The sequence below is a fragment of the Mauremys mutica genome, chromosome 5 (assembly GCF_020497125.1).
Source record: "Mauremys mutica isolate MM-2020 ecotype Southern chromosome 5, ASM2049712v1, whole genome shotgun sequence".
In the NCBI taxonomy this organism is placed as follows: Eukaryota; Metazoa; Chordata; order Testudines; family Geoemydidae; genus Mauremys; species Mauremys mutica.
The window spans coordinates 20,260,064-20,286,007 of NC_059076.1; the positions used below are offsets into that span (position 1 = coordinate 20,260,064).

The 25,944-nt window shown below is 45.0% G+C and overlaps 1 protein-coding gene across 4 annotated transcripts in view; it reads right to left on the reverse strand.

Annotated features, from left to right (window-relative positions):
• The window catches only part of ANTXR2 (ANTXR cell adhesion molecule 2), a 195,318-nt gene that overhangs the window by 164,361 nt on the left and 5,013 nt on the right, over nt 1-25,944 (reverse strand). For 2 of the 4 annotated variants that reach the window (XM_045018803.1, XM_045018802.1), the window contains exon 1: nt 772-1,386. The exons of 1 other annotated variant lie outside the window; for it this stretch is intronic. In XM_045018803.1, coding sequence (XP_044874738.1) covers nt 772-926 — 155 coding nt within the window. In that variant the 5' untranslated portion in view covers nt 927-1,386. Of the gene's footprint in view, nt 1-771; nt 1,397-25,944 lie in introns of those variants that run through there. One more of the 4 variants, XM_045018804.1, reaches the window with a different exon arrangement.

Consider the following 25,944-nt stretch of genomic DNA (forward strand, 5'->3'; position numbering starts at 1 on the left):
AGGCACAAACCCAACCTCCACATGCACACCCCAACTACACCCCCATACAGACAGACATACACACAACCCAACTACACCCCATACAGATACCCACAACCCAGACAGACACACACCAACCCAAACAGAGACTTCCACCGACCATCTATTCTCCACACACACAGTGCAAACCCAACCTCCACATCATCATCCCACCTATACTCACACGACACTCTCCACAAAGAGAGACCCCTCCACTACACCTCCATAAAGAGACACGTACCCCAATTACACCCCCATACAGACACACACACCAATTACACACATCACCTACATCCTCATATAGAGACACCCCATGTAGCCACAAGCCTTCCAACTACACCCCATACAGACACCCTCACCCTACCTACATACACACCAACTACACCCCCGTGCAGACACACACACACACACCCCTCTACCCCTACAGGTGCTGAAATTAGGGGTACTGGGGGTGCAGCAGCACCCCCTGGCTTGAAGTGATTTCATCATATCCAGACTGGTTCAGTAGCTCTCAGTACCCCCACTGTGCAATTTGTCCCAGAACCCCAACCAAGAAAGAGACACACACCCCACCCCCATGCATGCAGACACACACACACACCCCAATACACAACTACCCCCCCCCCCGCAGAGACACACACCTACACCCCCACGTGCGCTCACACACACACACACACACACACACACACACGCTCTCTCCCCAGACCCAGTGCCGCTGGGGGGGGGGGGAACCCGCCCGCGGGCCCCACTCACTTGTCCAGCACGAAGTACAAGTCGAAGGCTCCGTGGCAGGAAGGCTCCTCCTGGGCTCGAACCGCCGCCGCCGGCAGCAGCAGCAGCAGCAGCAGCAGCCAGAGCAGCCGCGGGGCCGCCCGGCGGGGCCCCCTCCTGTCCGCGCTCGGCACCATCGCGCTGGGTCCGGCCGCGGCAGGCAGCCCGGGGCGCTCCGAGGACAAAGGGAGTTGCGGGAAACTCTTGGCGGATCCCGGCGGAGGCAGGATCCGAGACAACGGGCGCTGGCTGGCAGCTGCTGCGCTCCTCCTCCCTGGCCGGGGGGCTGCCCGGGTGCGCGGCGCTGCCCGCCTCCGGCGCTCGCCAACTTTCCTGGCCACACGCTGCCGCAATGGCGACCCCACGCCGGAGTCGGAGCGAAGCGCCTCCCCACAACAAGCCGCGCTGGAACTTTTCGGGGTGGTGTTTGGCCAACCGCCGCCTTCCGTGGCCTCCCCGGGCTGTGACTAATGTGCCCTAGCGCTGGCTCCGTTCGCTTCGGACCCCCCCGGGGCACTGATCCCCTCGGAAGAAAGGAAGAGAAAACAAACAACCGCAGCCAACTCCTCCTGGAGTGTCTCTTTGAAAGGGGTGGGGATAGAGAGTGACTGAGCCTCTCTCTCTCTCTCACTCACACACACACACACATGGACTTACAAGGGAGTAATTCCAGGATCATCCCAGAGGCGCCTGGCTTTGAGTCAGTTGCCAGATTTCAAAAATATATAAAACCACGGACTGCAAAAAAAAAAAAAAGTTATGACTCTGCTTTTATTATTCACATCAGGCTGAAACTTGACCTCACAAGAGCCCAGCCTCAGGGGGCTGGTTTGCTTGATTTTCTTTTTAAAGCGGTGCCATAAATAAAGCAGAAGTCGGTTTTTTTCCACTCCCAAGAGAACAATTTTTTCTAAGGGCTCCATCCTGCTAGGTGCTGAGCACTGTGGCCCTGATCCTGCAAAGCATTTAAACCAGTGTTCAAATTGAAGCAAGGGAGTGCTTAAGTACCTGGCTAGGGCAGGTCCTGGAGCGGACAGTACCTTGCAAGACCCAGGCTTAAAAGCAGAGCTTAACTGTAATGGGAACTGCAATTGGTAAGTGGCACTGCACAGAAAGGATCTGGGGTTTTCACTCCGCTGTCAGTGCAATTTCATGCTGTCAAAAAGTCAATCAAGAGTGCAACAGTTGGAGAATTATTTATTTTTATTTCTATTCTAATAACAAAGGGCGTCAGTTTTAATAGCAAGGCTCTGGACACTCCTGACATGCATTTTGAACAAAACACTAGAGGCGTTGACAAGCCCAAGCATTCAAAATCATGGAGGGTTTGGTTGGTTTTTTTTAAACTAATTTTCTTTTCTTTTATTTTTGGCTTCTGAGCCTGTAGGATTCACAGTTTCAAGTTCTGCTCTGCAGCCATGAGGCTTGGGAACTTATTTTTCAAAAATGAAAGGTTTGATTCTCATGTTCTACAAAGACGAAAGGAAAGAATAGCATGAGACTACCATAAGACCCATGCTAAAATTGCAGGAGAGGGCAATACTAGTTATATTTTGGAAATATTTTAAACCCATGCTAATTAGGAAACCTCTAATTAAAAGAAAACGTTTTTTCAGGCATTTTAAAATAGCGTTGCCTTTTAGAAGGGTAGAAATTTGATCTCAGAGACCATTAGTCCTTTACATTCATGGAAGGGATGATGTCCTGGCAGCACAAGATCTAAGCCAATTCAAACAAAAAGACTCGTGACTTTAAATAACGTATCAGAGCTACCTGCCAAGATCAAATTTAACTAGTGCTAGACTGGAATTCCACAGTGCAAGGAGTTCCACAGGTTGACTGTGCGCTGTGTGAAGATGACAGTCAACCTGTGGAACTCCTTGCCTGAGGAGGTTGTGAAGGCTAGGACTATAACAGGGTTTAAAAGAGAACTAGATAAATTCATGGAGGTTAAGTCCATTAATGGCTATTAGCCAGGATGGGTAAGGAATGGTGTTCCTAGCCTCTGTTTGTCAGATAGCAGGCAGGAGAGTGATCACTTGACCATTACCTGTTAGGTTCACTCCCTCTGGGACACCTGGCATTGGCCACTGTCGGCAGACAGGATACTGGGCTGGATGAACCTTTGGTCTGACCCAGTACAGCCATTCTTATGTACTGTAACTTATCACATTTTGGTGGTTACAGTTTGCAGAGTACCAAGGAAACAGTTTCAATCTACTCTAGCTAACGTGTAGTTGAAATAACAAAGTAATTAAAAATTTAAAAAGTAAATGGACGTTGCACTGCTAAATGTGGAACAAACATTTGGTTTGGACCATAAGCTAAAGGATTCACAGCAAACATGAAGTATTGTAAAAAGCATCATTTTGTACCACAAAAAATGTTACATTTTAGATTTTTCTATCTGGGGTTTCAGAGTTTTACAGAAGTTCAAACATGATTAATAGTCCTAAAATATTATCTAAAGGCTAGCATGCATACATTACAGGTGAGTTAATAAGTGTAACTGGATGGAACATTCTGTGCATATGACAATACCAAATCACAAGTAGGATTGTGTAAATCAAAGTTATTGCAAAAGTTTAAAATAAATTAATCTAACCACTAATTCTTTGTTTCATTTTTGTGAGATTCTGCCACAGCCCCTTATGACCCACTAAGGGGTCAAAATTACAGCTTTCATTTTCCCAGGACACCACTGCCTTAATGCATCTCCAAATTCATTTTAACTGACTTGTTTTAATGCAGAAAGGAGGCCAAATTCAACTATGGTGCATGCAGATGCAATGCTGCTGACGTCAATGAAGTCGTACAGGTTTAAAAATTTTATTAAAGTAAATGTTTAAAATGAAATATACACAGGTTGAGAGGGAAGGTACTGTACATCTGGGGTCAGGCTTGGGTTATGGGGGGTTACAGATATCGTTTGCAAGGATGAAAAGATACATACTGTCATAGGTCTCACCCCCACTTGGAGCTGTTGGGTTCCAATGTGGGGACCCGCATGTATCCCCCCACCCTAAAATCCTAGGGTAGGTCTCCTTTTTGCTGCCACCACTCGGTCGATTCACGTGGGCCGAGACACCCCTGTTTTCCCCCCCTCCTCTTTCCAGAGACGTTCCCTGGGGAAATACAGATCAACTCACAGAGAGAGAAACCTCCCCCCTCCCCTCTCTGCCCGGAGATAAGCTTGTCTCACCACCGAGAGAGAGTTTCTTAGCCCCTCCCCCTGTACTCACAGTAGAAGGGATTTAATCAAATCTTTATAGAAAGAATTTATTAAAAGAAAAACAAGAAAATACAGAATCTCTATGAGTCCAAGCTGGACACTCATAGGGTATAACCTTACTAAGTTCTGGAGAGAATCCTCTCTCCTTCTCAGTACAAACAATACAGGCAGAATTAAGAATAATCAATAACAAACACACAGAATTGCAAACATAGGATTATTAGATGAGGACACAAAGTATCTTTCTAATACTCACTATCTTGACTAGAAGGAATTAGTTCAGAAAGGTGGAAACTTGTAGAGACTTGATTAAAACATCTGGACCCTTGTAATTCCAAACGGCTAAGAACCACACACACAGAAACAGAGAGAAAAAGTTCCCTCCTAGGAATTTTAAATTCTCTTCCCTGATTGGTCCTCAGGTCAGGTGTTCACCAGGTACTATGTGTTAACCCTTTACAGGTGGAAACTTAACCCTTAACTAACTATTCATGACACATATCACATAACTGGCATAGACCCATTAACTCTAGCCCTGGTGTAGACGTAAAGGGGCTGATCTCAAACCCATTCACCTCAGTGGCCCTTAGATAAGGCCCAAAATTAGGATTCTCTCTTAAAATATTAAATTATGGTTTCCCAACAAAGCATGGTCACTATAATACTGACTTTTAATATCACATTTGCTATAACTGTTTAATAAACTGACCAAAATCCTGTCTTCAGTTTAAATTCCATATACAAGGACATTCAGTCAATAAGCAATACTGTGCAGCTGTAGAAAAATATAGTACACCTCAATGGTAATATATGATGGAAGACCAAAGCCCAGTGACTTTAACCACCTGACAATTGCTCTGAAATGAATGGCCTGCTGGAGAACGTCAGATGTTATTTGGGAGCAATTTGCCACACTAATTTTGTTTCCATCTATTGTCAAATAAGTCATTTGTGAATAAACCTCTGTCTTCGATGAGCCATAGTCTGTAGTGCCTTGTGGCTATTATGAAATTGAATTTATATGGACCATTTGTATATACTGGGAAATATACATATAGATATGACATTACTGGCAATCTAAAAGCTCCATTTGTTCTCAAGATCCTAAAACATTTGATGCTTGGATTTCTAAGCCTGACCCTTTTGTTTCCATTTCTATGATATTTGTTCCATTTGGGTTTTCATGAGTCTTTCATTTGTCTCTAGGCTACAATTACCCGTCCAGAATTAGTAACATCACCTAATTTCCTCATTAGAATCCATCTTCACCTGTAACTTTTCCCTTTGGTGTTTTATACTTTCTACCCTTTAAAACTCAGAAGATTCTCCTTGATTAAGAACCACGGGAGGAAATTCTGGCTTAATTTAAACCTATGTAACACCATTGCCTTCAGTGGGACTACGGACGTCTCAATGACGGCAGATTTTAGCTCGTGATTTGCATTTAGTAGTATTTAGCTCTTACACAGCACTTTTCAGCGGTAGGCCTCAAAGCACTTCACAAAAAGAGAGAGAGGTATTGTTATGCTCATTTTATAGATGGAGAAACTGAAGCACAGGGCAGTTAAATGACCCAAGGTGACCCAGTAGATCGGGGCAGAGCCAGGAATAGAACCAGGACAGGAATTCTTCCCTCTGCTACTGCCTTGCTATACAAGGGCTATAGAAACCTCATAGCTGGCTATGGCTCTTAGCAGAGTGCCCTTTACTGGACCCCTTGCAAGCCCTGCTGTGGCTGTTCCAGGTTGCAGAGCTGTCCACAGATGGCCCAGGCAGGGTTGCTGGAATTTAAAGCTGTTTCAGACCCAGATCAACCCAAAATGCCAAAGTCAAAAATGTGGCTTAAAGCGTTGTGTGTGCTGTGCTGCGATAGACACAGCATACAATCTCACACCCAGGTTTCCCGGCAACCAGGCCAACGTCTTAGCTGCTGTACCACGGGGCCACCCTTAAGATAAATAGACTTTCCGCCTAGCCTGCGAAACATCGTACACCTTCGGTTCAAGAACAATTGCATATTGTTTGTAATCCTGAAAAATGTTCAAAGAAAAAAACCTCGTCTTTTACACCTCTCTCTCACGAGTCTACATGTGGCTTTACAAAAGGGCTGCTTACTGCACGTGCTCACAATGGGACCTCCAGTCTGCTATGTGCATAAACACGGAGATGTAACTCAAGAGAATCCTGACATCATGAGTCTTTAAATAAATGTCACTGAGATGTATTTGAGAGAAATATACTGTATTATCGATTGATATTTTTATCTTCCTTGAATCTCTGGTCTTTTAATTAACATCTTTCTTGTTCATACAGGGTAAAATACAAAAAGAATCACGCCACCCATAAGCTGGCAAAGTGGATGTCTTTAACATCCATCATTTCCTTGACACTTCTAACACAATGGTTTCCCCCACTGAACTGATAGTCAAAACAGTGGGACTTCACACGGAATTTTAAACTGTGTTCTTGTTGGGGATCACAGCACAATTCCACTCTTGTGAGATCAAACAAATAAGACGGCATCAGGGAAAACAGAAATTATGAACTACAGGTATTTTAACAAATGTTATTTCTTATTAAAAGAGCGACTTTTGCAAGTTATTGTCACCATTCCTTTTATTCCGTTATATGCCATAGGTCAATCTCAAAATTAGCCCTGTTACCATGGGGGAAAAATATGTACCAACATTATTACGAGTGTGTGTGTGTGTGTGTATATGTTTACTTTTGGTTTGAGCACAAATGCAGCAGTACAAAATGAAGTGCCTGTATGAGACAGGAATTAAAAAATAGAATAATGAAAAATAGTGTATATACTCACACACACTTATATACCCTAAACTGCCATTGACTTAAAAGGGGTTTGGGTTGCACAAGTATTATAGAATAGAGCCTTAGTATCACAATACCCTCTTCCCATAAACATGCACAACTCCCATTGACTTCAGAAGTAGGTCCAAGAGCCACTAGCAACCTATCAGAGCCCATGTTCATTAAAAAATAAAAGATAGTGATAACTGGCCCAATCATGGCCCCCTGAATCCAGGCAAGGAGTGACCCCTCCCCAAGTTGACCTGTCCCTTCTGCTGTTGCTGGACCCACAAAGGATCTTCCATGTTTAGCCAATGAGGCAGCGCAGAAGGCCAGTGGAATGCACACAAACACACACAATCCCATCTCAGTTCCACAGGAATGACCGTATACCTGCGGCAGCTATGGTGGGGAAGGACCACTGGAGACTCACACCTGGCATGAAGGCAACAAGGCTTACTGCTGATCCCTCAGGATTAGTGTGGATCTTGCAGGGTCTGCATAGATTGCAGGACAAGACATGCAGCCTATTGCACAGAAGATGGTAAATCCCCCTCCTCTTGAACAATAAGGGACAGCACTGCACGAAGGCAGCCTTATGGCAATTTCCTCCTCTCTACTCTTCTCCCTCAGGATCCGCCCCATAAAGTTTATAGAGTTTTTAGCTAGCCAGACAAAGAGTAAATAAACTCTATTGCTCATTTCCCATAGACACACGAGAGCATTAAGAAGGATTAAGGAATGACTAGCCTGTGCTTTATCAAATAACCAACAAAACTAAGACAAGTTTTAGATAAGGAGGGATGGCTGCTTTATAATCAATTAAATTTAAGAAATGCTGAGGCAAGGCTGGCCTTTGTCTTTCCTGCTGCATTATGAACTAACATCTGGTGTACCAGAGCACGAGAGTCAAGCATTATCATCAAAATAATGCTGAAAAAACAGTCTTTAGTCCTATAGAACCCAGCCTGGATCCCCAGGAATTTTGGTCTGGCCTGTAGTATATCTGTCATATTATCCAGTCTGCCAGGAAACCTTATTTCAAATGCATTTGACTATCCATATTTTTATACTGACTTTGCCTGCCAAGTGAATATTTATTAAACCCATTTTCTTGTTTCCAAGTGTGGGAATCCCTTTTTACTCTTTTGCTTTTGCTGAAGCGGCAGATGAGTCAAACAAGTTTTGTTGAAGTAGTTAGATGATACAAAGATGACCACTTAATTACATAAGAAAAGCATATGGCTGGTTCCCGTGCACACAAGAAAAACACAGTGTTATTCTTTTGGTTCCTTTTACAGCCCACACAATGACCAGCAACTTCTTTTTTAACTCCCAGAATTTATTAAAAAATCTCCCCTCCCCTCCCAGAAATTGCCTAGAAGTTCACAAATATATTCATGCTTTCAAAGTTAGATTAATTTATCTCTTGGAATACCATACTGTTCAGTAAAAGCAGCAAAGAGTCCTGTGGCACCTTATAGACTAACAGACGTTTTGGAGCTTGAGCTTTCGTGGGTGAATACCCACTTTGTCGGATGCATGTCTGTCATGCATCCGACGAAGCGGGTATTCACCCACGAAAGCTCATGCTCCAAAACGTCTGTTAGTCTATAAGGTGCCACAGGACTCTTTGCTGCTTTTACAGATCCAGACTAACACGGCTACCCCTCTGATACTTCATACTGTTCACTGCAATTGAAGTAAATGTTGCTGGCCTCACTGGCTTTTGACACAGTCATCATAATAAATATGTGTGTGGGGCCAAATTCAGGAGTGTGCAAAAGGTGGTGTAAGGTATACTTCCTTATAGCTACCAACACCCAGTTTACTGAAGACTCAATGAGTTTTAAGTTGTGCAACTTACAAGCCAAGGAACCCGAAAAGGGTACATGTTAAAGTGAAGAAGGCGGATGGTTAAGGTATTTGACTGAAACTAAGGGCCTAGTTCTGCCACAGACTTCATGTGTGACTTTGGACAAGTCACTCCGTCTCTTTGTGCCTTGGTTCCACATCTGTAAAATGGGGATAATGCTACTTCCTTTCCCCCACCCTCTTGTCCATTGAGAATGTAAACTCTTCGGGGTAGGAACTTTCTCTTACTGTTTGTAGAGTGCCTATCACTATGGGGCCCTGATGTCTGTTGTGCCTTCAAGCATAAATAAATAAATAAATAAATAAATATACACTTTCTTCCTGTTCCTCAACATGTAAATTAAACTCATTTAGACATCAGCAGAGAGATTACAAATTAACCCAAGGGAGACTACGTGAGTGTAAAAGAACCTTAATTAGTATATAAGATTCCAAGTTATACCACCTTCCACATCTCTTCTGAGTATGGCCCCAGATTATTAAGCACTCGGGGATTTAATCTGAAATTACTGTGATTTACTAAAGCATCTTAAAATGTCGTTCTTCCCCTTGGTTCCTTATAGGCAAGAAGAAAAGCTTAAGCTTTTTTTAAAAAAAAAAGCTGTGTGGATGACATTGAAAGACAAATAGAACTGGGGACAGCGTGGGAAGATGCTGCCTGCCATTTACCTCTCAGCCTTGACTCGACCTACGGCACCCCAGCTGTAGTAATAGGCTTGAGTGGAACTGCACAGTGATGCGGATTATATGGAAATACAAGTGCCCAGTAGGGCCATTCTTATGTTCTTATGACTAGCAAGAGACCACCAAACTTCCAGTTTAATTTCGACTTGTGAGTAGTGAAGGGTGAAACTCAAAAGATTTGGAGGTTCCATTCAGATAAGGACCCAAAAATTTGGATGTTTACCTAACCCTTTTTCAAGTATGAGTGAAAACCTGGTGCTACTGAAATCAGTGGCAAAACTCCCTGACCTAAATATGGGCAGGGTTTCACTCCATATGTCCACAAAACACAGCTGGATATCTTGTGAGAACTGAACTTTTTCAGATCTCCAAAATATTGTGGGTTTTTTTAAAATCTGGGCAAAGGAGATTGGGGTTCATTGATGTTTCATCCAGACTTGGTTCACTTTTCTCTATTAATGAGCCACTTCTCTCCTCCAATGTGTATTTGCATGTTTCATAGTCGTTCTACTGCCAGGAGAATGGAATAACCACAATCAGCCAAGATGTAGATGAAGTGGTTTGTCAACAAGTGGGGAGAGCATCAGTGACACTGTCCTTTCCTGACAGTCCCAGGACCGGGATGAGGTCACTTAAAATCTTGGTACCCTACTCATGCATCAGACAGCTAAGCTACTGGAATAAGTGATTTTTTCTCTCTTCCAGCACTATCAGTCACATTAATGATTTCCTACTTTAGAAAAAGTATATCTGTTAGCTAGCAGGGTTTGACAATACATATTTGAACATCTCTATTTAATCCCTGCCGGTGTACACTTTATAGAGTATGGCCCTGATTCAGCAAGACTCTTAAGCACATGCCTAACTTTAAGCACATGAGTAGTTGCATCGAAGGCAATGGGGCTGCTCACGTGCTTAAAGTTAGGCACGTGTTTAATGAATTTAAACATAAATTTAATTGCTGAATGAAGGAAGAAATGATCAGGCATCTTTTTACTTCAATGCAAAGCAATCACATTTTGCCTATGGTAAATTAATATCTAAGAGAAAAGTATTCATAACAGATCTTTATTACTGCATGCAGTGATTGCGGTTTGGACCTAGGAGAACAGGGAAACCAATATTCTTTTAAAATGGGGCTTTTCAAAATGACATTAAGAAAAATAACCCGACAGCAGCAGCAAAAGCTTTCAGACGTAAGATTAATGCATAAACAATCACAAGATCAGCATCAAAATTTACCTCACAGGAAGTGGCGAATAGAACCATTTGAAATATCTTTTCTCCTTGCTCAACATTTAACACCACAGCTAGATACACCTCCTCTCCACCCCGAGTTTCCCTGTTAGCACCAGGGGCGGCTCCAAGCATCAGCACGCTAAGCGCGTGCCTGGGGTGGCAAGCCACGGGGGAGGGGGCACTCTGCCCACCGCCGCCAGGGCAGAAGGCAGGTTTCCTCCCGCAGGCGTGCCGCCGAATCCGCAGGACCGGGGACCTCCCACAGGCAAGCCGCCAAAGGCAGCCTGCCTGCTGTGCTTGGGGCGGCAAAATACCTAGAGCCGCCCCTGGTTAGCACGCACCACCACAATTTATTACCTAATTTTGATTCTCCCTGGCCCTCCTCAAACACCTACCTTCCTTTTGGCCCAGAGGGGATGAGTGGTGATAGCTGGCCAGACCTTTAGACAAACAGCACTCTGTGAGAGACTGAAGTGGACATACCCCAAAATGAAAGCAATTGGAGAGAAATATTCATCCCTAATATTAGAGATGCCCCTTACATTTTAATATCCTGAGAGTGTTCATGTGTCCCAACCTTAAGCAAGGACCCATCCTTAGATACATGTCAACACACCTCCTTAAATGGCTCAGTAGATCACTACTTAACAAGGGAAGACACCCCTTTCTCACAGCTACTAGGCTGGCTCAACAGAGGGGAGTTTAACATGGTCATCCAAAATCAAGCGAGTGCAAAACAACTTTTTTGCTGGTTTAATTATAGAATACAAACTAGCCAAGATGTTGGAAGGTTGGTTGATTGCAATTTGTTTTCCAAGATGACTGTAAACAGTGAGACAACTCACTCTCTGTAGGATACTTAAATAGAGCCAAAAGTTTTTTTTGAGGGAAATTTGGCTTCTGAATGAAAACATAATTGTAACTAACTATATACACATGGGCCAGATTCTCCATTCTTCCTGAGCCCTGTTTGGTATGGGAATAGGGCAAGAGACAGGGGGCTTTCCGACACTTTTGGTCCTTCCCATATACTGGGGCTCCCTGGAGCCTGCTCAGCCCTTGATGTAAGTTAGAGGAGCCTTAGGGCTGCTCTAACCCACACCGAGCTGCAGCAGCACCTGAGGGGACATTCTAGCAAGCAAGTATAGCCAGAGCCACACACCCCCATTTCCCCAGACACAGAAGCTGCAGTGTGTGGGGGGTGAGCATTGGAGAGCTGTTCCAGCAGCTCTATGCCACCCTCAGGGGTAGCCACTGGAGGCCAATTCTGCCACATAAAGGACCCCTTTAACAGCCAAAACAGAACCTGTTTCCAGGCACCTTGTACCAAATCCCACTCTCGTCCCATCACAGGATATGAGTAACAATGATGAAAGTCAGAGTCTCATCTGCAATGGGAGAACAGAAACTAAGTAAATGGCACGAATTATAAAAGTGTAATAGCTGACAGGATGATTAGTAATAGAAACTTTTTGTTTTTCAGTTATAGATGTTGCCTACGGTTATTCTTTACCAAACCAAAATAAAGAGGGTAGAGTTAAGCAATACAGGAACTTTGAGCACAAATAATTATTTTATTGCACATATCATCCAGATAGAAATTATCTGTCTAGACAAAGCTGAGTACTTATGCAAACTCAAAATTCCTCAGTAATCATTCCTTTCAGGAATAATTAAAGTGGTGCCATTGTGTATTGCAGTCTGTACTACTCCTTGAAAATGGGGGCGGGAGGGGGGAGAGAGATCTTAACTAAAAGCAAGATGTGCACAAGAGAATGCAAATATTAGCAATATTTGTGGACAACTAGAGAAGCTTCTGAAATCACCCAAACAGAGACCCTGCAAATTTGAAAATTCTGAGCACACTAATATTGTGCTGTCCTTATTATATATGGGACCACTGATGGTCAAAATCAACAAGGGCCACATTATGATAGGTCCTTACAATATCATACAGAAACAGAAGACGGCAGAAGGCCCCATTTGTTTTCCTACATGGGCTACCTGCACTGCAGGTCATGACTCACATTACAGGGGGAAAGCCACTTCAATGGGGCTGCTACTCTCCACTCTGCACAGGTGAGATGGAAATTGCCAAGGTGCCAACGCCAGTGCTGGCTAGCACAGAGCAGGAAGTAACTTGCTTCTGACCTGTGCCTATTGGGAGAACCAGGGAAAGAACTGTGACTCTGAGAATATCAACTCTCTCCCTGGTTTGCTGCTCTTGGGACCACTCATGACCCAGAGCAGATTGTGAAGGGACAATCCAGCTGTAAAAAAAATAATTTTTAATTGTGACAATATTGTTGTGATGACCATTTCTGACTTCCCCAACAGACAGTTGGTTATGCCAACCTTGAACAATAGACATTACCTCTCCATAGCCAGAGGAATAATCTACTTCATAAAAAAGGCAATGCATTCCTGAAATCAAGGAAGAGGGATCTGAAAGAGGAAACAGAGGTGGGCTCAAATACAAAGCAGTCCCTGATTTTGCATCCACTGAATTCATTGGTGGTTTAGCCATTGATCTCAACAGGAGGAGGATCAGGCCCATGTTATTGCCATCAAAAAGCTAGATGTGAACCTTTGCTCTACTTTCGATTACATTGGTTAAAAATTTACCATTGTTTATTTAACCTGATTCAGAATGAGACACACTGTAACAAAGTCAACACTTCTTTCTCAGGATCGGGGAAGAAAAACTGAGCATTACACATGGGAGGAAAAGTGTTAAAAACAACTGCTTCCACCGATGTTTGGAGGAAATTATGTAAATATTTATGCAAAGACAGCTTTGCAGAACACAGCAAGATGCATCAGAACTCCCGTTGCCAGTGCGCACATTCAGCAACACAGTTGGATCAACAGCCTGAAAAGCAGATGTGCCAATTTCCTGTATTGGATTATGATGAGTCCTAATTACACCAGAGCTGTGGCAATGTCCTATCTTCGTATGACTCTTAATTTTGTTTCGGATGTCAGCTGTGCAACCTGCTTCCGGTGTGCAATCACTGTGAAGTTACAGCTACAAAATAACCACAAATAAGTTAAACAATAATACTAAATTGCTGATGCAATTTGTGAGCACTCTTTTCACTGACACATAAAACACACAGATCCCAACAAGCTTATAGTTATGTTTACAGTATTAAATTCACTCCTGTACAACGGGCCAGCACAAGGCACATACGCTAATGTGGCTTAGTGGGATCTACATTGTGTATATGCCCTTTGCACCGGGGTGAATTTCACCTACATTTAATTAACTCAGGTTCCATTTTTAGCATAATAATATCAGCAGAATTTTTTCAGTGGCCATGATTTTAGCAAATGTGGCTCAAATTTTAGGGCCTGATCCAAAGTCCGTTGAAGTCAATGGAAACACTTGTACTGAGTTCAATAGAATTTGGATCTGCCCCTTAGTGTTATTTAGGACTTGTCTATGTTGGGATTTGTCTCAGAACAGTGATTCTTGATTCACTCTGGTTCTGGAATGGACGCCTTATTCTGAATTAGTTTAATCCACATCTAAGAGCATCTACACAGGATGTTAGTCAGGAATAGTTAATCCTTTAAAAATGTATACGTTACCTCAGTGGTTTTCAAACTTTTTTCTGGTGACCCACTTGAAGAAAATTGCTGATGTCCGTGACCCAATGGAGCTGATGATGAGGGCTTTGGGAGGGGCTCAGGGCTGAGGCAGAGGGTTGGGGTACAGGGGTGAGGGCTGTGGGGTGGAATGAGGGGCTCAGGGAGGGGGATCTGTGCTGGGGCAGGGGGTTGGGGTTCCAGAGTGGGTCAGGGCTCTTGGCTGGGGGTGCAGGCTGTGGGGTGGGGGTGGGGATGAGGGGTTTGGGGTGCAGGAAGGGGCTCTGGTTTTGGGGGGGGTCAGGGGATTGGGGCACAGGGTTACCTTGGGTGACTCCCAGTCAGCGGTGCAGTGGGGGCGCTAAGACAGGCTTCCTGCCTGTCCTGGCACTGCAGACAGTGTTGTGCCCCGGAAGTGGCCAGCAGCACGTCTGGCTCCTAGATGAAGGTGTGAGCAAGTGGTTCCGCGCTGCTCTCACCTGCAGGCACCGCCCCCCCCCAACTCCCATTGGCTGGGAACTGGCCAATGGGAGTGCGGAGCCAGTGCTTGGAGCAGGGGCAGAATGCGGAGCCCCGTGGTCCCCCCCACCTAGGAGCCGAACCTGCTGCTGGCCACTTCCAAGGCGCAGCGTGGTGTCAGAACAGGTAGGGACTAGCCTGCCTTAGCCAGGCAGCACCCCCAATGGGACTTTTACTGGCCCGGTCGCTGGTGCTGATCAGAGCCACCATGACCCAGTGCCTTACATTTTGCAACCCAGTACTGGGTCGTGACCCGCAGTTTGAAAACCACTGCTTTACCTTATTCCAGATTAATTTGCATGTGTAGACAATCCTAATTCACAAAGTGTTATAAATCTGTTCCAAATGGCTCCAATTGTCTCTTAGCAACTGGTGCTGCAAACCCCATCAAACTTTAAAGTGCTTTTATTAGGAGAAGACTTGGGTTTACATAATGTGTAGTGATTCTTACCACAACCAGTCTTCCTTTTCTTTGTATGCTACACCACCGCTTATCAAGAGAGCACATGACAACAGTAAACCGTGTCATAAATGTACTAATATACAACTCTTTGGTTGTTTCTAGACATAGTACAGAACAAGTTCAGACATTTAATATATAGTATGGGTCAAATCATGCACATTCAGGTGAGCAGTTCCAATAACCCTGTGAATGAGAGGAGCAGGATTTTGTGCAGTGATTGTATCTGTGTTAGCCCCCAGAAAAACAATTAGCCACATAGTTATTACACATTTTAATAGACTAACATACAAATTTTCATGACCCTTTCTTCAAATGGTCACCATGTTTAAAAGAATCTAGTTTATGTTATAAAGCAAGCGATGCTGGCATATCATCTGTTCTTTATATGACCAGGTGGCTCTAGAAAAGAGTGCTGAATGGCATTAAGCACAGTTCCACAATCTGTTTTATTTAGTGCTGCAAGCCGGTGAGTAACTACAATTCTAAGACACAGACAGGAATGGTGGTGACTTTATACAGAGATGATCCGCTGAAGCAACACTGTGACACACTTACACTTTGCATTAGTGCCTTGGAAATCAGAAAGTAGAACACAAAAGCAGATGCCGGACGGCCTTATACACATATATAAGGATAAAGATTTCAGGAAATAAAATACAAGATATTGACAGATATTGCCTTTGGGACAGAAAAACTAACTGCTCAGTAATACCCAAAGCAGAAGACCATGGGCATTACCATTGTCATTTCAGGAAGATGATATTTTATTAACATTAAAATTCACTGATAATTTGTGTTTTCATATAAATAGAGCAAAACAACTCATTTAATGCAGATGGACAGGAAAACAAGTAAATCATGGTATCAAGAATGATCCTCCCAGGATACCCCTTATGGCTACTTATAAGAGGACAATAATTTCTGTGGTTAAGGCACTAAATTTGGACTGAAGAGATCTGGGTTCCTGCATGATATCAAGCAAGTCATTGAATCGCTCTGTGCCCCAGCTCTCTATCTATGAAATGGAGATAATTCTTCCTGCCCTTTGCATGTCTTGCCTATAGACTATAACTTCTTAGTGGTAGATACTGTCTCTTGCTCTGTTTGTAAAGGACCCAGCACTATGGGGCTCTCTCTGTTGGGGCATCTCTCTAGGCACTACTCAAATACAGTGCCCAGCACTATGGGGTCAGAGTCACCCAAATTCTCACACCAAGGCACCCCCTTGGCTCTCGCCTGGGTCCCAGGCCTCTCCTGTGCCACGTCTGGGTGTTCCACCACACCAGTCCAGTCTTAAGAGGCTCAGTTCCCCAGCTGAGGCCTGAACAGTCCATCCCTTCTAGGGCGTTATCAATATACACAAAAGAAGTAACTACAAACCAGTCATCCCAGAGATATGGTAAAGCTGTGGCCCCAACTAGACTCACCGGCTAGTGTAAAGGCACCGTCCTGTCACAAGGGTATCTGTAACAGTCCGTCTGAGGGTGGGAGGTCACCAGTCATCTGAGGAGTTCTTGCCTTTAGCCAGCCCTTGCTCCTGGAGCTGAGGACTGGAGACTTTTACTCTTCATTGGCCTGCCCCCAGCTGAGCTGGGTTTCTCCCTTTTAAACTCCTCCCTCCAATTCTGACGTCTCTCACAGGTGTGGTGGGGCATGGCCACCTGCTCCCACATTAGACCATTAACCCTGTGTCGCCCAGTGTGAGGTTTGTATACCCCCATCGCAGCCACCTGCTATGTGGGATCTCAGAGGCCACGTCTACACTACAAAGTTAAGTCGAGTTTATATAAGTCGACAGCAAGCCTCTGATTCAAGCAAGTCAATCTTGCATGTGCACACCACGCTCATCATGTCAGCGGAGTGCACCCTCACTAGCAGCGCTAGCATCGACGCACAGAGGACAACATGGTGGGTAGCTATCCCACAGTGCATGTAGCCAAATGGAATTTTGGGTAGCGCTTGCAATGCCTCATGGGACCAAGACATTGTCACATGTGGACCTGGTTATGGGAACCTGTCATTAGCCTCCCATGCTGCACTTACCTCCCTCCCTCCCTGAAATCAACAGCAAATAAACCAAGCCTTTTTTGTGCCTTCTTTTGAAATCCTGGGTTACCTGTGTGGATGCCATAGCACGATAAGCATGGACCCCGCTCAGCTGTACACTGTTGTTGTGAGGATTACAAACACCTCGCGCCTTATCCTGCAGTATTTCAACAATTGAGACAGGAGCTGCAGCGCAGAACTATGCAATGTCACACAAGCAGCCCTGCTGCAAGCCATAGAGCGAAACAATTTGCAGATGCTGGTGCTAGTCATGCATCAGCTGAACACGGTTGGGCACTGATTCTGGTCCCGGGAAACAAGCACTGACTGGTGGGACCTGATCATTATGTAGCTATGGGACGATGAGCAGTGGCTGCAGAACTTTCAAATGTGGAAGGCCACTTTCCAGGAACCGTGTGCAGAGCTTTCCCCAGCACTGAAGCACCGCCATACTAAAATGGTGATCACTCTGTGGAAGCTTGCAATGCCAGACTGTTACCGGTCAGTGGGGCATGAATTTGGAGTGGGTAAATCTACCGTGGGATCTGTTGTGATCTAAGTTTGCAGGGCCATTAACAAACTTCTGCTAAGAAGGGTAGTGACTTGGGGCAACGTGCAGGACATAGTGGATGGTTTTGCTGCGATGGGGTTCCCTAACTGAAGTGGGGCGATAGACAGCATGCATATCTCTGTCTTGGCACCACCTTGCCAAAGAGTACATAAACTGAAAGGGCTACTTCTCAATGGTGTTGCAAGTGCTGGTGGATCACAGGGGCCATTTCACAGACATCAGTGTGGGATGGTTGGGAAAGGTACATGACGTGTGCATCTTTAGGCACACAGGTCTGTTCAGAAAATTTCAAGCAGGGACTTTCTTTCCAGACTGCAAAATAACCATTTATGATGTTGAAATGCCAATTGTGATCCGGGGAGATTCAGCCTACCCCTTACTCCCATGGCTCATGAAGCTGTACACTGGCTGCCTGGACAGCAGTAAGGACCAATTCAACCATGTGCTGAGCAAGTGCAGAATGATGGTGGAATGTGCCTTTGGATATTTAAAAGGTCGCTGGTGCTGTTTGCTTACTAGGTTAGACCTCAGTGAAAGCAGTATCCCCATTGTGATTGCTGCCTGCTCTGTGCTTCATAATATCTGTGAAACAAAGGGAGAAAAGTTTCCGCCGGAGGACTGGGGGCGCTGAGGGTGATCGCTTGGCAGCCAATTTTGAGCAGCCAGACACCAGGGCAATAAGAAGAGCACATCGAAGAGCTCTGTGTCTCCGTGAGGCTTTGAAAAACAGTTTCAGCAATGAGCCAGAGTATCTATTGGGTTTCCAGGAAATGGGGCGGGCGAGCCCGCCCCATGCTAACGGAACCCCCCCCAGCCTAAGGGGAGGTGCCACAGAGCCTCAGAAACCCACTAATTGCGGGGGACAACTAATAAAAGAACAGGGAATGTGGCACTTACCTGTGTTATTCCTTACCAAACTGTCCCCTCCATTGCATTTTCTCATCTGTAAACTCCACCCCCCACCAACCAGCGTGTGTTGAATGAATAAAGAGCCTTTTCTCCTCAATCCTCTTTTGTCTTATTATGCTCACAAACACATAGAGACAGCAAAGAAAGGTAAGATAACCTGGGGCAAAAGGGCTGATAACACTGGTGGGGGCGGGGGGGGGAGAACAAGGACAGCTTGCTTACAGATGTACTGCAGTAACAATCAAAGGTGTGGGAATGGGCACCTCTGGTCCTTGTACCCTCCTCTGGTGTTGAGTGCAAGGGATACCGAACTCCCACCTTACAGGACATTTGGGGGAGGAGGATATAGAACTGGGAGTCATGCCTGCGGGAGGTCCGCTGGCCCGCGGCTCCGGTGGACCTCCCACAGGCATGACTGCGGAGGGTTCGCTGGTCCCGCGGCTCGGGCGGACCTCCCGCAGGCATGCCTGCGGATGCTCCACCGGAGCCGCGGGACCAGCGCGCCCTCCGCAGGCACGTCTGCAAGAGATCCCCCGGAGCCGCGGGACCGGCGACCGGCAGCGCGCCCCCCTGCGGCGTGCCGCCCTGCTTGGGGCGGCCAAATTCCTAGAGCCGCCCCTGCACTGTGGGACACCTCCTGGAGGCCAATTCATTCAAATTACACAGCACAGTGTCTACACTATCCCCACGTCAACCTGTGGGTGTCAAATCAAGTGCTATGCCTCCCACGGAGGTGGAGTACAGAGTCAAATTTACAGGCAACGTAGGTCAGTGGAAGGGACTCGGTAGACACATACATTATTACATCGACTTAACGCGGCTTCAGTCGACCTACATTTGTAGTGTAGCCAGAGACCCCCACTGAGGGGTCAGCATCTCCTACATGCATCAGACTCTTTGGTCCCAGTTTCACACATCCTGGATGGAATGGGTACTGCCATTTTAGTGCTGCTGCTGCTGCTGCTGCTGCTGCTGCTGCTGCTGCTGCTGCTGCATCTTAAAACTCATCTGCTGACATCAGACCCACTCAATCCATGCTGGCAGATTCCTGTATCCAAGCAGTGCCCATTTAAATCAATGGCGGCAAAGGTGCAGTCAGTTGCAGCTTCTCTCCACCAATTGGCCACTGACTACAGTCAGAAGTTTGTGCCACTCTCTCTGCGGAAGCAGCTTTCTTTTTTTGTGTGTGTGGTTCTTTTCAAGACTATCTATAGTTATTTCAAATGTTGGTGATCATGTTTCTCAGAAGATCCATGTGTCTCGGCAGGTGTGCTTGGCACTACCACTGCTGAAACTGAACAAAATAAGAAATTGGCAGCTCCATCCTCTGAATCAGAAACAGAGTAAATAAAGCTGCAGTCACCTGGAGAGCTTTTCGACATCTCAACTAGAGTAAGCAAGGCTGGATCAGACAGGTTTTGGTGCATGCATCTCTCAGATGTTCCCTGCTTTCACCGAGTCACCCAGCCCAACAAACATCTTAGTGGTATTTCTTTTTTCCAGAAAAGTTGGCTCTTTTTCTGCATAGTTAGATCTTCCAATTCCTAAATGAACCCAAGAACCCTTTGAAACAGCTGTGACTGTACTTCAAGAGAGGTTCTATGGTCACCAGCGTAAAGAATTCAGAGCGTAAAGAAATCTGAGACCTAAAGGTACTTGCTGTAAACAACTGAAGCAATGCAGATACCCCTTCCTGGAGAAAGGACAGAAGTTCTGCAATGAAAATAGAGTAGCATGGCACTAGCCTATTGATGAGTAACCAATGTTGTCCCAATAATATTCCAGAGGTGCCCCTTAAAAATGTAATGTCCTTGGCCTCCCATTTACCAGCTAAACTAAGGCATAAGGCTTCTCCTGCAAGGAACATATGGGAGTCTTTGTCACTATTTTTATAATTATAGCACCATGATTGGGGCCCCATTGTACAAGGCCCTGTACAAAAACACACTAAAAGACAATCACTGTCTATTTAGACTATAAGCTCTGTGGGACAAGGCAGACAGGGTGGGAGATTAGAAGTTTTATTGTCCCCAAGTTACAGACAGGGAGCTGAGACACAGAGAGATTATATTACTTGCCTAAGGTCTCACAGAACATCTATGACAGAGGCAAGAACAGAATACAGATGTCCACAAAGCCAGCCTTCTGCACCTTCTATCACCGTAGCCTTATTATATCAGTGACACGGTGACAATGGTAATTCCTCATATATATACTCCGTACAGCACATTTAATCAGGAAGGAGTCTAAATCACTGTGCAGACAACCTGAAATGCAGGCTGGACGCAAGAAGCAATTCATTCACCACTGAAATGCAGCCACCTCTGGAGTGAAATGTGGCAGCTATTTGATATCAGACATTAACACTGCACATCCTTTCTACAGGGAGTGAAGAATACCTACGCTTATGTAACACCCTACTCTTTTAAGCCATGTCATCCTTAATGACCGCCAGTGAAACACAGAGCTGAGTCACCAGCTAAGAGGCCTCACCTTGTCGCCAATCACCTGAAAAGCTTTTTGTGAACCCTCTCACAAAAATCGCTGTTCTTTCATCCTCATTTATCTGAGACAGGTGCTGAGCGTTCAAGAACTCCCAACTTCATTTTGTTACATCCATCTGGGCAGAGAAAGTGTGACAGGCGTGTGTGGGTGAGTCTCTGTGTGTGTGTTGTGATAACGTTTTAGCAGGGATACAGTCGCCAGAGAGACAGTGTGAGAAAGAGAAAATGGACTGTGAAACATGGACTGCGAAAGTAGAAGAATACTCAGAATCCTGTCTGTTACTTTCCTCTCCAGCTCTCTGAATTCACTTTGTAATCAAGGCACGGGAGCCTATGTCTAAGGAAGCTTTACTCTGGATGCCAGTGCAGGGAGTAAATTGCAAACCAAGGCTGATGTGCATTTGAAGAACTGCATGATGAAGCTCATCACTCTAGCTGGCTTTGTCTGGTACTTTATCATTTACTTTAATCAACATCTAAGTCTTTCGATACATTCATTAGGGGAAATATAGAATAGCAGAATATAATGGAACTTTATTTTGTATAGAGTCTGTGTGAGCAGGCTGAGTTCCCACCAACTCTACAGATGTAGTTCAGTGTCCAAAACTCACACCTTTACCTGGGTTCTCCCTTTATTCTTACAAATAAGATACGAATCTTAGCCTAATCTTCTCGCTGAGCTTGCTGTTTCTAATGTTTTTCCATGCAAGAGTTTGTGTTTCCCCTCTGACTTGAGAGAGGAATGCAAACACTGGACAGAAGCTAATGTGACCCTGCTGGTCTCTTTGTCGTCACGGGTCAGCAGAATATCTCTGTATCTTCATGTAGGGTCTTAGAACCTAACATCCATCACAGGCTGTAATACAAACTGTATGCTAAAATCCTTTATACAGATAAATAATACAATGACAGAAATAAATAAAGCAGGACAAGACAGAAATTAATAAACACTTATGTAATTGTCCTCTCCTCGTTCACCTCCTGCCTCAGTGGGCCACTTCTCTGCTGTTATCCAAAGGTTTTAACTTGGTCCCTTTTCTTTTCTCACTACACCCATCATCAGTAAACTTATCCACTCCTTTGGTCTCTGTTACCATTGCTGTGATAATGACTTTCAAATCTAAGTCACCATTCCTGACTTCTGTCACTCTGAGCAGACTCAAATCTCTCCCTGATATCCCACCATTTCTTTGAACTAGGTGTCCAAACCCTCTCTTTCCTCCTCTCAGATTTGAGCCTGTTCTGCCCCTTTCAGGGAGTGTTCAGCATCTCACAGGATCGGCCACTTAGCTTTGAATGTATCAGATCAATACAGAGCACCTTGACAGCATTTTAAAAAGCATTAGAGATTACAATCATTGTGACAGAGTCTGACAAGAGTGTGAATTACAGGGCTGCAGTTCTCTTAAAATCAGGACGCTATCTGCCACAAAGAATTTATTTTGAAAAATATGCATAAACAAATACAATTTTGCAAACCATCTGAGTGACCCAGGAGCCTAAGCCCCACTGCAAGTCAATTTTTGAAAACAGAACCAAGGCCTGGTCTTCACTTAGCACTTAGGTTGACAAAGCTATTGCACTCAGGGGTGTGAAAAATCCACCTTCCTGAGCACTGTAGCTATGCTGACCTATCCCCAATTGTAGGTGCATCTATGGCAATGGAAGAATGCTACTGTCACACAGGATACGTCTTCACTACTGGCCATATCGGCGGATAGCAATCCATTTCTCGGGGATTGATATATCGCATCTCATCTAGACGCGATACATCGATCCCCGAACGCACTCCTGTCGACTCCGGAACTCCACCAACCCGAGCGGTGGTAGCGGAGTCGACAGGGGGAGCCGCGGACATCGATCCCGCGCCGTGAGGACGGTAGGTAACTCGATCTAAGATACTTCGACTTCAGCTACACTATTCATGTAGCTGAAGTTGCGTATCTTAGATCGTTCCCCCCCCCCCAGTGTAGACCAGCCCTCAGAGAGGTGGTGTTTCTACAGTGATGGGAAAACCCCTTCCACCACTGTAGGCTGTGTCTACACTACAGGGTTGTGCCAGCATAGCGAGGACACTATAACTCTGCTGCTATAGGCCCACAGTGTAGGCCTAAGGCTCCTGAGTCACTTCAGTGCTTTTAAATATTTTTATCCTTAATTACAGAGAAATACCTTCAGGGTAATATCTAGCAAAATGCACTGGGCCTAACTCTCCACTCCCTCACACCAGTTTTACACTTCTGTAGGTCAATGGAAATATACCAGTGGAAAACAGTCGAAAACTGGGCCCTGCAATGAGATGAGACAGCCCTAGGGGACTTTACAATGGAGAAGATACACCATACACATTATAGCAACACATGATGAAAATTCAGCCACAATTTAAGTTCAAGTTCTGGATTTTTAAGAGGAACAACTCCTCATGACAATCAGAAATGATGTATCTTCACCAGTCACTGTGGTAAGAATGAAGTCATCAAAATCCAAGTCTGAAAACATGTGCGGTTTCCTCATCTTACACATTTCCTATATGGTGCATCATCGTATATGGGCCAAATTCTGCTATTATTCCTCTTTGTCAATTCAGGAGTTAGCTCACTATGAATTACTACAGCTTCCTTTTACAGTACTGACATCTAATGACTGCTTTTGCTTTCTGAATTGTAGAAGCATATATTTTAAAGTGGACTATATATTAGACATTTAAAAAAAAATCCAAGTATTTCTAGTATTATGACTTAACTTACTGTTACAAAACAGACCAACAGCTCCTCCTTAAGCAGCAACAAGACAGCCAAGGAGGCAACATAACAGGATATGGATTTGTTACCGTACAGTGGGAGTATACACAACACAAATAATGTAGTGCAATAGGTTTCACCAGAAAGGCATATGCAATAGCTGTTTTCTCTTAGCAGGTTAAATCAAACTCATCAACTTTTTGCCAGGGGTCCAAATCTGCCATCACTGCACATACCGAACTCCCAGGAGCACGGGATAAGGGCCCCATGTTATTTTAGCAAGCTCTGAGAGGCTGGTTCTGCCACTCTTACACGCGATGAGGTCACTATATGAGCAGTTTTCAGGGAAACGGCTCTCAAAATTTGGTACTACTCAATGTGAAGGTGGCAGAATCATATATTTGTAAACTGCAGCCAATATCTCCCGTGGAAACAGTGGTTCAATATTTGAAGGGAAATTGTTTGTCTGTGTGTGAGAAGCCACTCTGTGGTGGTGAGACGGCTCTGGTAGAAAGCATGCCATTGACTGAAAGAAGTAGATTGTTTTAGCCATGACTGACTGTATGGGCCCAGATTCCAGGCTCTCTCTGAGGGTACGTCTACACTGGACATACAATTAGCCAGAATCTCCCAAGGTGGGTGCTTCGCACTGCCAGAGTGGTACAAATTGGATACAGACAGACATCATCTTCCTCTCCAAATGCAAACAGATGGACATCATACCAAATGGACTGAAGGTAAAAAATCCATTGCAATCAACTTACTACACTGACTATGGTGAGAGATTGTGCCACACACTCAAAGAAACTGAGGAATCACCTGATCAGCATCCTGTACAGCAGACAGGAGAAGATCAAGAATGAGCTCTCAAAACTGGAGACTCTCATAAAAAAACCAACCTTCCACACAAACTTCCACGTGGCTGGACTTTACAAAAACGAGACAAGCCATTTACAATGCACACCTCACTTCTCTACAAAGGAAAAAGGACAGTAAACTATCTAAACTCCTAATGCCACAGGGGACTACAGCAGTGGTACCCTCATCTCATTTAACAATATTGTTAATCTGTCCAACCACACACTTAGCCCGGCGGAAGAGTCTGTCCTATCTCAGGGACTCTCTTTCTGCCTCACCATCTCCATGAACATGATACAGTTCTGCAGTGATCTGGAAGCCTACTTTCATCGTCTCCGACTCAAGGAATATTATCAACACACCACTGAAAAGTGCACTGACCCACAGGAACCCTCCTACCAACACTACAAGAAGAAGAACTCTGCGTGGACTCCTCCTGACAGTCGAAATGACAGACTGGACTTCTACACAGAGTGCTTCCACAGATGTGCACATGCTGAAATTGTGAATAAATAGCATCACTTGCCCTATAACCTCAGCCATACAGAACGCAATGTCATCCACAGCCTCAGAAAAACTCTGACATTATAATCAAAGGGGCTGACAAAGGAGGTGCATTAGTCATAATGAACAGGTCGGATTATGAACATTAGGCTGCCAGGCAATTCTCCAACACCACATTCTACAGGCCATTACCCTCTGATCCAACAGAGGAGTACAAAAAGAAACTACACCATCTGCTGAAGAAACTCCCTGCTATAGCACAGGAACAAACCTACAAGGACACACCCCCAGAGCCCTGGCCAGGGGTATTCTCTCTGCTACCCAAGATCCATAAACCTGGAAACCCTGGACGCCCCATTATCTCAGGCATCAACACTCTTACAGCAGGATTATCTGGCTATTTGGACTCTCTCCGAAGACCCTACGCTACCAGCACTCCTATCTATCTTCGAGACACCACCGACTTCCCGAGGAAACTACAACGCATTGGTGATCTTCCAGAAAACACCATCCTGGCCACCATGGATGTAGAAGCTCTTTACACCAATATTCCACATGAGGATGGACTACAAGCTGTCAAGAACAATATCCCTGATGAGGCCACAGCA